At 34.1% G+C, this 14,995-nt stretch overlaps 2 protein-coding genes across 4 annotated transcripts; both read left to right on the top strand.

Moving 5' to 3' along the window:
* The first annotated feature begins 1,722 nt into the window (after positions 1 to 1,722).
* Positions 1,723 to 9,321, top strand: LOC21402996 (O-fucosyltransferase 38). 3 transcript variants are annotated; one of them, XM_024167850.1, is made up of 11 exons: positions 1,723 to 1,951; positions 2,697 to 2,793; positions 3,237 to 3,304; positions 4,718 to 4,806; positions 4,954 to 5,131; positions 6,086 to 6,214; positions 6,511 to 6,647; positions 7,640 to 7,853; positions 7,956 to 8,140; positions 8,785 to 8,877; positions 9,063 to 9,321. In XM_024167850.1, the coding sequence occupies exons 1-11, from the start codon at positions 1,760 to 1,762 to the stop codon at positions 9,193 to 9,195; spliced, it is 1,515 nt and encodes a 504-aa protein (XP_024023618.1). In that variant the 5' UTR covers positions 1,723 to 1,759; the 3' UTR covers positions 9,196 to 9,321. The 3 variants fall into 3 exon arrangements, with proteins under 3 accessions (XP_024023618.1, XP_024023619.1, XP_010099901.2); XM_024167851.1 differs by having other exon boundaries at positions 6,514 to 6,647; XM_010101599.2 differs by lacking the exon at positions 9,063 to 9,321 and having other exon boundaries at positions 8,790 to 8,870.
* Positions 9,322 to 11,861: 2,540 nt separating this feature from the next.
* LOC21402998 (chitinase 2) lies at positions 11,862 to 14,326 on the top strand. Its single transcript, XM_010101600.2, has 2 exons — positions 11,862 to 11,929; positions 13,465 to 14,326. The coding sequence occupies exons 1-2, from the start codon at positions 11,863 to 11,865 to the stop codon at positions 14,298 to 14,300; spliced, it is 903 nt and encodes a 300-aa protein (XP_010099902.2). The 5' UTR covers position 11,862; the 3' UTR covers positions 14,301 to 14,326.
* The last annotated feature ends 669 nt before the right edge of the window (positions 14,327 to 14,995 follow it).

Raw genomic sequence — 14,995 nt, forward strand, 5'->3', positions numbered from 1 at the left:
TGTGGCAATATTATAGTGATAAAAAAAGAAAAAAGTTGATATATACCTAGTAGCAATTAAATGTTAAAATGTTATATTTGCTATATTTTTTGTCAACTTTATCAAAAAAATGTAGTATTTGTGAATTCAACTTAAAAATTGCATTGCATTAAAAAATAATTTTTTATCGATCTATCAAAATATTAAAATTTAACATTGATTCGCTTCATTTAGCATTGCGTTGGACATGCTACGGCTCGGTTTCAAATTGTCTATAGAACTTGTATTAACATTTTTTGCAAAAAAAAAAAAAAAATGCAATCGTTGTTTGATAAAAAGTTCATACATTTTTTCTAACATATTTTTTAAGAAGTTGGATTTTACAACCTTCAGAGTCTATTTGGTACATGGGTGTTCACACGGTTTGAACCCACGTACCCAATTAGGATTGTGTAAGGTTTTACGGAAATAGTAGAAAATATGCCAATATGAAAAGCGTAAGAAAGTATATATGTCAACTTTTAGTTATAAAAACTAATAGGTCATAACTTGTCAAGTTATGGTTCATAACTAGATAAGTTATGGACAAACTTGTCAAGTTATGGTTCATAGCCGGACAAGTTATGGATAAAATGGACAATAACTTGTCAAGTTATGGTTCATAACTAGACAAGTTATGGACAAAAATAATAATTTGGCCTATTTATTAACTTATGTAAACTATTGGCATATTAATTTTAATTCATCTCAAGTCTTGACTTATTTTTCTCTTTCTCCCAAGGTTTTATTTGGTCCCAAACCGTTATGTTTTTTAAACCGGACCTTTTTGATGGTTTAAAAAAAAAAAAACTCCTAAATCATACTAGGCCGTTACCAGACTATTTGTTAAAAGTTTTAGGCCTCGTTCATTTCACCGATTCGAGTTTTCAGTTTTAGGTTTCTACAGTAAAAAGCTCTTAGAAAATGTCACATCTAACTTTTTTTGTTACAGTGAAAAGCTCTATGAAAATGTCACATCTTAACTCGAATTGAAAACTCGAATCCGCGAAATTAACGAGTTATTTTTCCTTTTCTTTTCTTTGGTTACTGTATTTCATATTTTCTAAGGTTTATATAGACGTTAAATACAACAGATGAATAAAATCATATATTACAGATAATCCATTAAATTAACATTCTATTAGAATAACAAAGGCCTAAAAACAAAAAAAAATAAAATTAATATTTCATATTTTTAGACCCCGTTTATTTTACTGATTCGAGTTTAAAATTTAAGTTTTATTACAGTAAAAAATTTTAAAAAACAGTCACATATAATTTTTTTACTATAGTAAAAAATTCTCATATAAATTCACATTTTAACTGAAATTAAAAATTTAAATTAGCGAACTAAACGGGTCATGATATATTTATATGTAAAACAATCTGATGATCTCGACCGTTTATAAAATTTTCCAAACCGGATTAGACCGTTTCAGTTTGGTATGAATTTTAAACCGATAATAAACGATTTTGACGTGGAATCAAATTGACGGTCTAAAAGCCACTGGATTGGTCCGATGCCGATCCGACGGTTCAAGGCAAACCATACACAATCCTATGGCCAATAAAAAATGATGTTAGAATTTGGGCGTTGATTAGATCGGGTCGGTTCAATCCGATTATTTTGGGTTCGGATGATTTCGGATTTACGCACTCTCGCACCCTCTAGCTAGCAGTACATGGAACGTTGTATTGGAAAGAAGGAAATGACGAAAGCGATCTGTAGCTGAAAATTGAAATGGTTCACAGAAGCTCTTCCCAGCACAGAACCTCCAAGTTTCGTCCACGAAAATCATCTCCCCTTGCCCTAACTGTTCAAATTCTCTGCATTTTCGCATTCTCCGTTTTCCTATTTCTGATTTACACAAGGAATTCCTTGGAAGATGAACAGATGCAGCCTTTCTTGCCTAGAGAATCCCAATCCCAGCAGGTATTCCAATCATTCTAGCTCACTTTTTTTTAGGAGATTTCTGAAATCTGCTTTTGCTTTTGTTCGTCTAATTTCGACCAGGAAATGTTTTTTTTTTTTTGAGTGATTTGATCTCTGCATTTTCTTTATTGGCTTGGCTCGTTCTTTTGTCCTCGAAATTATATATTTTGGTTTTTTTTTTTTGAAAATGGATCATTTTGTCTTCGTGTATTTCATGATTGGCTTCACAATTTCCGTGGAGTCTGGATTTATGACTGTCAAACATATGTGTGAATAACAAAGGAAAAGAAAAAGGACACTAACGCATGAATTTGTGTGAAAAATTTTAATTACTAGTAGTTCTTATTTGGATTCATTATGTTAATAGAGCAACTAGTGATGCAAATCATAATTGATTAGTGCAAAAAACCTTGCAAATCCCCACATAGAATTGGTATTTGGCATATATATATATATATATTTATAGAGACGTATATATACACATGGCAGTATAAATAAAGATCTATATCCCCACGGTGGTGGTTGTTCTTGTGGGTACATGAGCTCATTGCTACTTCTTTTGGACTATCTAGATCTTATTATGTCTTAACTATCCATGAAAGAAAACAATACCAAACATAAAAGAAAAATAAGACAAAAAATAGATCTAAAACTCGAAGTTCATGTGCTCCTCAATTATCAGTTGACAAGTTATTGGTCTTAAATCTTGGTTCTGAGTTACATACTTCATGTTTGTTTTGGATAGAGAAAGGAAACTCCGCAAATTATAGAAGGGCAACTCTGGCATGCTCCTTTTAGCCATGGTTTGCACCCATGTATCAAGCCAACTGCTAAATATAAAGGTAAAAAACTAAGAGTTGTATGTTTTGTATATGCGACACTTATCCTCTGACTTACAACTTCTTCCTTGTATTAATATTAGAATATACTTAATTTGATTTTGCTGCACAGTTTTGCAGTCAGTGGCTCAGTGCTTATGGAACTTAGAAAAATATACATTCTACTTGAGCTTATGTTTCTTTTTTTTAATTCACTGCTCATTAAAGGCAGAATAATTTGGTAATACTCTGATTTCTACATTTATATGTCTCGTCAAGAGGATATATTCATATGTATGTATGTACTCATTTGATATACACATACATTCACACACTTGTAAGCATGCATGCAATCACATAGTTCCTCTCACTTTGGCTGTCAACCATGCGTGCTAGCACATGCACGTTGTCTCTCTTTCCCCAAACTATACTATTTCTGACTAGCGGTCCATGTCTTATCCTGTCAGCTGCCACAAATTCAGGACGCTATATGACTGTGAAAAGTAATGGAGGACTAAATCAGATGCGCACCGGTGTAAGTTGATAAGAATCCGTATTTATATTGATGTATTTCCCTCTGTAATTTCCAGTTTTTTAGCTGTGAATTGATGTATTATCCGAATTCACAACAACAACAAATACAAGCCTTAATCCCAAATTAATTGGGGTCGGCTATATAGATTTTTCGTTTTCAGTCTGCTCTATTAAACACGAGACCCTCCTGAAGCCCTAGATCTTGAAAGTCGTGCCTAACTATGTCAGCCCAAGTAATTCTTAGTCTATCCCTCGCTCTCCTAGTACTAGGTATTTGGATGTTCTCCCAAGCACGAACAGGTGCATCTAATGATCTACGTTGTACATGCTCGTACCACCTCAGACGGTTTTCCCGCACCTTGTCTTCTATTGGTGCTACACTTACTTTACTACGAATAACTTCATTCCGTATGCGATCCATCCTCGTATGGCCACTCATCCATCTTAACATATGCATCTTCGTCACACTCATCTTGTATATTTGTTGTCTCTTGATGGCCCAACATTCACTAGCATATAACATAACTGGGCGAATTGCTGTCCTATAGAATTTTCCTTTCAACTTAATAGGCATCTTATCATCACATAAAACTCCCGTGACATTCTTCCACTTAATCCACCCCGCCTTAATCCTATGTCCAGTATCCTCATCTATGTCCCCTTCACACTGCACTATGGACTCAAGGTACCTAAATTTCCTAGAAGCCCCAATCACCACACCATCCAAAGAAATTCCATCACTCTGATCTCTCAAATTACTAAACCTGCAATGCATGTACTCAGTCTTCGTTTTACTTAACTTAAATCCCTTCGTCTCAAGGGTATGTCTCCATAGTTCTAACTTACGGTTAATTTCCTCCTGATGTTCATCGACTAAAACTACATCGTCTACAAAAAGCATACACCAAGGAATCCCTCCCATCTTGAATTTCTCTTGTCAGCTCGTCCGTCACGATAGTGAAAAGATAAGGACTAAGAGCGGAACCTTGATGAAGGCCAATCCGAATGGGAAACGGATTGGCCTTCATCAAGATCAGGTTTTTATTTTTTATTTTTTTATTTTTTATTTTTTATTTTGGGTGTGTGTGTCTCTCTTGGTTTGGGGTGGGGTGTGGCCCGTGGGGGGGTTGTTGTTGTGAAAATTATAAAATATCTTGGAAATAGTGAAGTCATGGAAGGGTGAAGTATTTGTGCATTTGGAAAAGTTCTAGTTGTTTAGTGTTGGTCGAATCACTTTCTATTTTTATATGTTAGTATTGCATTTAGAAAGGAATACGAACTTGAGTTTTTGTTAATTCATATGTTTAAAGATTTTTTTTTTTAATAAAAATTATTTTGAGGGATTCATCACTTCACCCACACCAGTTCTTGTTCTATATTTTGTTTCAAGTTTAAAAACCTGAAATTTTGACAGATAGCGGACATGGTGGCTGTGGCACGCATTATGAATGCGACCTTAGTCATTCCTCAACTGGATAAACGGTCATTTTGGCATGACTCAAGGTGAGCGCACTCGAAAAACTTTTCTTTTTTCTCCTGCATGACATCTCCTGAATTAGGTTCCCCCTCCCCCTTTTTTTTTTTAAAAAGATTTGCTTTCAATGTTTATTTGTTTTAGTGAAGGTTTCTTATTGTGGGACACCTTCTCAGTCTATTTTCAGATACATTTGATGAAAATCATTTCATTGAAACCTTAAGAGGAGATATCCATATAGTCAAGGAGCTTCCTAAGGAATTGGAAACAGCTCCTCGAGCTCGGAAGCATTTCACTTCTTGGTCTAGTGTTGGTTACTATGAAGAGACGAAGCAACTATGGAAAGACTATCAGGTGCGTTTCAGCTTCTTAGTTGAACTTCCACTAGGATAGCATGGTTCTTAAAGTTTATTTGCCACGTCTGAGGTTTGCGTTTCCCAATTCCAGCGACCTATCTGAAAAAAGTTTCAACTACCATTAGGTTAGTTTTCAGGTTTTGTGGTCTTATATGTGCATGTTGATCTGACCTCAGAAAAGCATCAGGTGAACGTCTATTGGAGTTCTTAGTTGAAGTAGGAGACCATGGTTCTAATGAGTGCATTTTCAGCTTCTGGACTTCTTTTCGAGGATATTGTTGCCGACTACTTTTCACCTATTTTCATCAATCTAATCATCTTAAGAATTCTTTTCACTTGCCATTGTTTTAAATCGTGCGTATGACATGCAAGTGGATTTGACCTTATGAAGTTATTAGACCATCTCTTCTGATGGAGTCATGGGCCTTGTTGGAACAAAGCCCGAAAAGTTCAATGGCATGACAATATTAGAATGTATTTTGCCTAATGAGCAGCATGGAATACAATACCAAAACCATCAAAGAAAAAAGAAAAAAAAACTGTTTAATGGAGCTACTACATTTTTGTTTATTTTATTTTTTTAAATGAGCTACTACATTTCAGTGTTATTGTATTCATTCAATTTGAATCACACCAGTTAAGATCCAATGAAAGGAAAATATATTCAGTCAGATGACGTGTTAGCCAAAGTTGATTCTTGATTTGGAGTTTTGTTTTCAATGGCTTGTATAAGGATATTCCATTTTCAACTTTATCCAGTTTGGAGTGAACTATGTTGTGTATTGTCGAGTGTTTTATTTTTATTTTTTCTTAATTTTTAATCTTTTACAATTTGTGGTTAATGCCTTATTTGAATAGAATGCATTAGAGGATAAAATTGTATGCCATGAATATTGTTCAACAATTCAACTACCTAAACTTCTAGGATGACTTATGAAATCAATTTGTATAGGTGATTCATGTTGCAAAATCAGATTCTCGCCTTGCAAATAATGATTTGCCTCTTGATATTCAGAGGTTAAGGTGTCGTGCTCTATATCAAGCCCTCCGCTTCTCTCCTCCGATAGAGAGCCTTGGAAAGGTCTGAAGATATATTTATCCAAGTTTAAATTTTCGTTTTTGGCATTTCATTCTTTCCAGTGACTAGCCAAATTTAATTCATATTTACTAGTTTTTCTGATTTTGGGAACATTTGGACACTTTCAAGTACATTATAGTGAGATTGGTCAAACATTTGTTAGTAAATAATGACTGTCAAAAGGCTTCAAAACTCAAGTAAGCTCCACCGTCCCAGACACATATTGATGCATTTAAGTAGTCTCCTATGGGAATTCCTGTTACATTAGGTTCTGAGCATACATGACGGTGACACCACAGAAGCTGGTGGAGCGGCTCAGATCACGTGGAGAAAGATACATTGCTCTTCATCTGAGGTATGAGAAAGACATGCTATCTTTTACTGGCTGTACATATGGATTGACTGATGCTGAATCTGAGGAGCTGAAGATAATGAGGTGAGTAGATCTATATTTTTGTGTTCGTGTGCTGTGTAATACAGGCCAACTTCTTTAAGTATACTTGTGGGAATAGTGTGGTAGGTGAAGGGTTGAGCCTGATCTCCGTTGTTTTAGATTTTTATATTAGGGCAGGGATAAAGATTTTGGCAAGCTGTTATTCTCGGATTTTGTAAGGAGTTGGGCCCCATTTTTTTAGCCTTTCTCCTCTGTGTTTTTTCTTCTGGGTTCAGTTTTGGTTTTGTCAAAATTTTAATTACACTCTGTACTTTTGGAAGTGGGTTGCTTGAGAAAAGCTCTTCCTCTTTTCCCCCTTGTTCCTTTTGATAATCAATAAAGTTCCCTGTTTCTTTATGTATACTTAAAAAAAAAAAAAAAAAAAAAAAAAAAAAAGCGATGTGTTTAATTCTTTGTTTGGCGAACTTGAAAGATGACTTTTAATAGAATCTTCTCTGCCTAGGACGGTAGATAGGTTAGGAAACCCACCCATTTGTGCTCTTGTTACTTACACATGCTGGCAAAACATTATTAATTTACATGCTCGTCTATGCTTGTTTACACAAGATCTTCTATGTAATGCGTGTGTAAATTTGTAATTAGTTGCGACGTAATTACGTCCTAGTTACCTCTGAAAGTACCCCAGACTTAGAAGACTTGATTAGATGTAATTAAAAGGGGAAATAATTAAATGTGGTTGAAAATTTCCGAAGTAAGAATTGTAAAGGACTTCTAAAGACATTTGCTTTAACCCCAAAAATTCTTTGGAGGTTGTGGCATTTCTGCTTTAGTATTCCTTTACTAGAATTGATATGTGTGTGTGCCTTTTGTTTTCTTTTTATTCTTTCATTTGGTTTAGGAGGCTTCATTGCGTCTTTGTTTTGTTCGCTCTGTTTGAAGCAAGGAGCTCCTTAGGGAAGAACGATCTTTATGTTTGTGTTTAAGGCATTTTTTTGGGCAGTTTATTGCTTATATCTGTTATACTATTTTTCTAGGGAAAACACAAACCATTGGAAGGTTAAAAGGATAAACTCAACTGAGCAAAGAGCAGGAGGCTTTTGTCCATTAACTCCCAAGGAGGTGGGGATATTTCTTCGAGCTCTTGGCTATTCTTCATCAACACAAATTTATATCGCAGCTGGAGAAATCTATGGTGGCGATAGTTACCTTTTAGAGCTCAAATCCCGCTTCCCAAATATCATTTTCAAGGTTTTAAATAATTTTGTTTGTTTATTGCGTTGACAAAGCAACTTGATAGTTTTGAACTTCCCATAAGCTTCATTTATGACCTTTTAGTTGGATTGGTGGCAGGAAACAGTTGCTACCAAGGATGAGCTGAGAGCCTTTGCTAATCATGCATCTCAGACTGCTGCTCTTGATTACGTTATTTCCGTAGAGAGCGATGTGTTTGTTCCATCATATTCTGGTAACATGGCAAGAGCTGTTGAGGGGCACCGCAGATTTCTAGGTCACCACAAGACAATTTCTCCAGATAGGTCGGAACTACTAATTAGTTTGTGAACCGGGTGTCATTTATTAGTTTAAATTGAACACGAAAGCTCAAGCGTCTGAATTTGTTGCACTGGTTATTACTGTGGTTCACCTTCTACATGCTTGCCTTCATGAGAATTCAGAAAATCCCACATAAAACCATGATTTCATTGCCATACAAGCGTTTATTTGGTCTTTCCAGTACATTCGTTTTAGTATGTTCAAAATATAGATATTTGTTTGCTTGAAATCTTTTGGCTTGCATTGAAGCTTTTTGCTTGTTTCAGTTCTCTATTTTCATGTTTCTAGTAGGAAACGTGTGTCAGTGGGTTATTTTGTCATACCAGGTTGTCCTTACACACACAAGTTATAATAGTAGTCCTAGGGATCGTCAACATGATGAATTAGCTTTTGCCGCTTCGTCTAACATCTTTCAAATTTTAAAATTGAATTTGTGAAGCCGTTTCCTTTTTCTGTGGAACCGATCGCATTGCTACAAAAGATCATCTGCAAATTTGAGGAATTATTATTATTTCCTTGTTTTAGTTTCTTGTTTTCCACTCTGAGTAATCCATGTAATAAGATTCCTCATAGTTTACGAAGAATTTTTGGTACACCCGGTCTCTGTGCTTATCAAATCTGTTCGCAGGAAAGGACTTGTTGAAATCTTTGACAAGCTTAACAATGGAAAGCTAGAAGAAGCTTCATTGCCTCATCTTGTGCAGCGGATGCACTCGAACAGGTAACTTTTCAGCAAAACTAAGACTATTAAGATCTCTAGACTTGTCAAACCGTGATGTTTATATTAAATATTTAAATTAAAAGAAGCAAAAAAAAAAAAAAAGCTGCAATATGCTTTGTTCAAAGACAACATTGGAACAAGTTTTGAGGAAGAATAAGCACTTGGGATTTCCCTTTACTGTGCAGGCAAGGAGCTCCAAGGAAGAGATATGGTCCATTGCCAGGAATAAAAGGTCGAGGACGCTTCAAGACGGAAGAATCTTTCTATGAAAATCCTTACCCCGAGTGTATATGTTCTTCGAAAAAGCAGTCAGAATGACAAATGTACAGGTTTATGCAGATTAAAGGCTGGGTATTCAATTTTGTTCTGATTCATGCAAAATATTTTTTTTTGAGAAATGTAAACCAGTCGGTTATTTTTTTTAGTGGAAACTATTGCTAAGCTTTGGCGTTAATTTTATCTCTCATTGTTCATTCCTGCTATCTGTTCTAATTTTGGCCTTCTTGTCTGGTGGGGTTGATGGTGATGGATTAGCCGAAGTTGGCAAATATAGCAAAAATGGGGGAAAAAATGAAGTCAGAAAATCAATTTGATTTGATAAATTTAGGGTCCGTTTAGTTCGTTGATTCGAGTTGAGATGTGACTTTATGTGAGAATTTTTTACTGTAGCAAAAAAGTTAAATGTGATTATTTGTGAGAGTTTTTTACTGTAAAAAAATTTGAATTCTAAACTCGAATTAACGAAATAAACGGGACCTAATGGCACTAACCTTTTTTTGATTTTACATACGAAACGTTTTCATTTGGTTTAGTCAAACTAAACTAAACAATGTTTGTCTATTTCTACCAAAAAGAAAAAGAAAAAAAAAACAATGTTTGTCTGGTTGTGTTCTGTTCTGGCCATATCGCGTAGCCGTACCAAAGATTCAAAACATGTTATTATGTTACATTTGGCCGCTTTTCCATTGTACTTGCATTCCAACATTTGACCAATGCGGCACTCTAAACTATGACTTAGGTCCCGTTTGGTTGGAGGATTCGTTCTTTGATTAGAATCATGATTCATGATTTGTTATAATATTTTTTCTCATAAAAAATACACGTAAATTAAAAATAATTTTAATCTCATAGTTCTAATCCATGAACCAAACGGGCTCTTAATCTTCATCTCAGCCCCTTCTTTTAAAATACAAGCACATAAAATCTTAGAAATTAAGCTATTCCATTTTCGCATAGAAATCTTGATGGTGAAGATGGGTATTTTACTCTGTCCGTAAAAACTGTTATTTTTAATTGTTGGATTAATTTTTTAACGGTTAAATTTGTGCACCCAAGCATAAAAATTTACGGCGTGTGACACTGCAAATTAACATTGAACCTTCCGGTGAAGCAAAATTGTCTTCACCATAAATGCACCTGTATCATATTGTTTATTGATATTGTGTTTTATAGTTTATGGAAATTGTAGTGGCCGGCTGAAGCTACTGGCCTACTCAGTGTACTCACGGCCAGAAATTAAATGGCCATGTTTATTTTAATAAATTGAACTTCAATCGATTTATTTTATAAATCGATTATTTATTGAGTAATAGATCAATGGATATAAAATTATAAATAAATCGCATATATTATTTTCTAACTTTTTATGTTTACGCTATAGCATTACATTGACATTAGCATCTCCAGTGTGTCAAATTAGTGTGACAAATTTTAACATTTGACTAGAAGAATTACTCTCTAATATAATGTTGTTTTGGATACTAAATTCGACATGTTATACTTAGTGTAAATTCGATACTAAGTATAACATATGCTAAATTTTAACATTTGATTATTATTGGTTGATTTATTAACCTTTCCATTTAATCATTGAATCATTGATATTTTTTTTTAGATGAATTACAAAAATTTCCCTGAATTATGACATGTGTAACATTTTACCTACCGATCTTTAAAACCTAACATCAATTCCCCCGAATTATGAATCGTTAACAAAAATGCTCATTCCGTTAATGTTTATAACATAACTGCCACATGTCACACAAATATTGATTGTCGCTAACCAATTTAGAGTACAATTACTCTTCTACCCTTGCTTCTTAAATTTATATTTTTTAAAATCCATATTTTAATTTTCATTCAATATGATAGTAAATAGAACAAAATAATTAAACAAAATTTTTAATTGTACTCTTCTAATTTATTGAGAAAATTAAATTAAATTGAAAGTTTTGATTTCTAATTTTTTAAGAACATGCAGGATTACGAAAATACGGGTAATATTAGCCAATTTTTTGTTAGAAACACTAACGTAAGGAGTTTTTTTTGTTAATGATTCATAGTTTTGGAGATCAGACAGTACGTTTTGAAAATCGAAAGGTAAATTGTTATATTAGTCATAATTCAGGGAAGATTTATTCTAAAATTACAAGTTTACTTTTACAAGTTTTAAATCTTAATAATTATGGCAAACTATAGCATTTGAAACATCATTATGCATCGAACACGCATGGAAATAACATATTGAACATGAAATTTTCCACATTTTTTTGTGTTAAATACAACGTTTGATTAGAGATGGTCTAAAAATGACTTTTTAAGTTTTAAAAGAAAAGGAACTGCATATAGCAGCTGAAATGATGATCTTTTAAATACTACCATTCAACCTTGATGATTTAGTCATGGACGGCTAGAAAATAAATGAGAGTGTATGAAGAGCCTTGATATTGTCACAACAATAAACCAAATGATTATTCTGACTAAACCAAAGAAACTTCCTGTGTCCTTCATAAATTGTCGAATAACCATTTTAAACTTTAGCTCAATTCGGCTTATTCAATTTCACATTGTCTTAATTAATCCTTTTAGGCCGGCTTTACACAATATACATGTATAAATAGCAATGCTCAGATATATAAATTATATAAAGGTAACAATAATTACTTGATTTTCATATTCATTCAATCAGCCAAAGCAGTGATGAGTATGACCAAATCTCCTCTCATTCTCCTTCACGTCGCCGCGGTTGCTCTCGCCTTTCTGCAATTTTCTGGTATTAAATCTCTCTTCTTGTCAGTTATTATAAAGTGTTTAGACATCAATAAATATTAAATTAAGGACATGTTAGATTTAATGGCTTAATATGCATGTTATTCCTTTGAATTAGAGTGCAAGGTTTTTATGATTTCTTTCGCTTATACATTGTCTTCGTATGTTGCTCCAAAAACTTAAATTAACAAGCCATAAAAATGAAATTTTTGGTTTACTCGTAAAATCTCTCTTTTTCCAAAAATCATTGCAATATATATATGGGATACTAAACATCCGACTCAGGTTGAGTTGGGATGTAAAAAATATATAGGCCTCGTTCACTTTGTGGATTCAAGTTTTCAATTCGAGCTAAGATGTGACATTTTCAGAGAGCTTTTCACTATAGCAGCAAAAGTTAGATGTGACATTTTCTGAGAGCTTTTTACTGTAGAAACTTAAAACTGAAAACTTGAATCGGTGAAATGAACGAGGCCATAATGGATTAATAGGCCTCACTTCACTATGTTTGATATAATGGAAAAGTGAAATGATGGAAAAGTGAAAGGAAGTTAGCAGAATGATTATCGGATGGAAAATGATAAAATTGGTTGTTTGGTAAGAAGAAAAAGAGGAGGAAAAAAAATTTATTGTGGGGCCCACCATTTTTTATGTGAGAGAAAAACTCAAATCCACTCATTAATAGCTAAATTTATTTTTGTATCTCTATTTTAAAATCTAAATTAATATTAAAAAATTAATAAAATAGTAATTTAGGTTATTACATGTTTTTTTCCTCTCATTATACCAAACACTAAAAGGAAAACCAACTTCATTCATTTTATTCATATTTTTTTTCTTTTATATGTTTTCTTTCCATTCTCTTTTCTTTCCTTTCTACCAAACGGAGATGGAGTGTTAGTGAGAGTTCAAAAATCGAAGGATATTAACTCTAATTCAACCAAATTAAGAAAAACCACCTTTTTTTTAATTAAAAAGGCACCTTTTAGCGAATTGATGAGAAAATATGACCACATTCCAAGCTATTTGTTTTTTTGTTACTTTTAGGAATTCACAAATGCAAAAATTCAAAAAAATTCAAAAAAAAAGCTAACTCAATGTTGAAAAAAGTGGACGTGTGTTAGCAAGTAAATGAGAATGTAAAATAGTTTAGAAATAATTTATATACATAAATACTTAATACTTAATAAATTAATCTTTTATTCAAATTAAGCTCCTGAAGTTGATGAGTTGGTGTTCGGATACCACTTTGAAATTCTACGTCAAGGATAGAATATGTGCTTTCTTCAAAAATATGTTGCCTCCGTTGCTTTGTTCCATTTTGGTTTCGTTATTCAATGTTCCTTTTGCTAATCATTCAGATGTTATTTTACTTTAACCAAAAAAAAAAAAAAAAGACTTTTTAAATGTTTTGCCTCAAATTAACCAAATGAGTTTTTTTCAAAACTTTAATTTCTTTGTTTTCTTTTTCATTGACAAAATCTAATATAATTTTCCCATTTTTCTTCGTGATTAAATAAAAACTTGTTCATGATCCAGATGGAAAAGTGATGATGGAGTACATAGGAGCCACAGGCGTCCCAGTAAAACTCAGCTCCGTCCCAATACTCTCCCCAGACATCTCCTTCCACTTCATCCTCAGCTTCGCTATCGACGCCACCCCATCCGGAAAGGCTAACAACGGCAAATTTTCCCCCTATTGGGCCTCAACCCTAACCCCAAAATCCGTAGCACAGATCAAAGCCCAACACCCAAATGTCAGAGCCCTCGCCAGCCTTTCCGGGTGGAGCCTCGGTGACAAAGTCCTCCGTTGGTACAATCCGCCCGATCCCGATCGTTGGATCTCCAATGCCGTCTCCTCCCTTACCGCCATAGCCAAAACCTACCACCTCGATGGAATCGACATCGATTACGAGAACTTCCCGAGGAACTCGACCTTCGCGTACTGTATCGGTGAACTAATCTCCCGACTAAAGAATCGACGCGTGATCTCAGTCGCGACAATCGCGCCATTCTACACGACGGTTGGTCCGTACATTGAGCTTTTCAATCGGTACGGAGAAGTGATCGATTTCGTGAATTACCAGTTCTACACCGACAAGGTTCGGAGCCCGACGGGGTATTTGGCGGCGTTTAGGGTTCGGGCAGAGCAGTTCGATGCTGAGAAGCTACTACCAAGCTACGAGGTGGACGGGCGAGGGATCCAAGGGGATGCGTTTTTTGAGGCACTGCAGTTGTTGGAGACCGAGGGGTTTGGCGTCAACGGGGTTATGATCTTCTCTGCTGATGACTCTGCCAAGAATGACTACTACTACGAGAGGAAGTCGCAGAATTTCTTGTTAAATTCTACTACTAGTGGCTATTATCGTGGGTGATTCTTTTGTGTTTCTGTTGGGATTTTCTGTCAAGTTTTAAAATTGTTGTTAATTTTTTGAGAAAGCACAAATTGATCGCTTTTATATATTTTACCTGACTAGGATATGTCAAAAATTAATAATCATTTTATCTTTAGAGATATCTTTTTCATGTGAATGGTTATCAATTTGTGTAACTTATTTTTCTTATGAATTTATATAATTAATTCTAAAGGTGGTTAAGAAAAAGGTACGAATATTATTATGAGTTGTTTTATAAATTTATGTAACTTGTGAATATTGTTTTCATCCCTTGCACAATGCACATAATTAACTCTTTTTTTTTTTAATCAGAATTCCTTTCTTTCTTTAAATATTTAATATGAATTCTAAGGTAGGATTATTAGGGTACGAAAAAATAAGTTTTTTTTTGTCGTTTGATAATATAATGGTGTTCATACTCGCTCGATGATGTATTCAATCAATTATAGACAAGCATCTAACAATATAATTAAAGCTCGCTTAAAGGGGTACTTTAAGGCCAATAAGGAGCTGCACAATTTAAGTGGACATTTAGTTCATAGATTCAAAATCATTCTCGATTTATGTGTGTTTTTTATGAGAAAAAATATTATACCGAGTTACAAATTATGATTTAAATCATGACACGAATACATCAATCAAACGTAGCTTAAATATTCTCGTGGGATTCATGA

Source organism: Morus notabilis, unplaced genomic scaffold, assembly GCF_000414095.1.
Source record: "Morus notabilis unplaced genomic scaffold, ASM41409v2 Scaffold604, whole genome shotgun sequence".
Taxonomy (NCBI): Eukaryota; Viridiplantae; Streptophyta; class Magnoliopsida; order Rosales; family Moraceae; genus Morus; species Morus notabilis.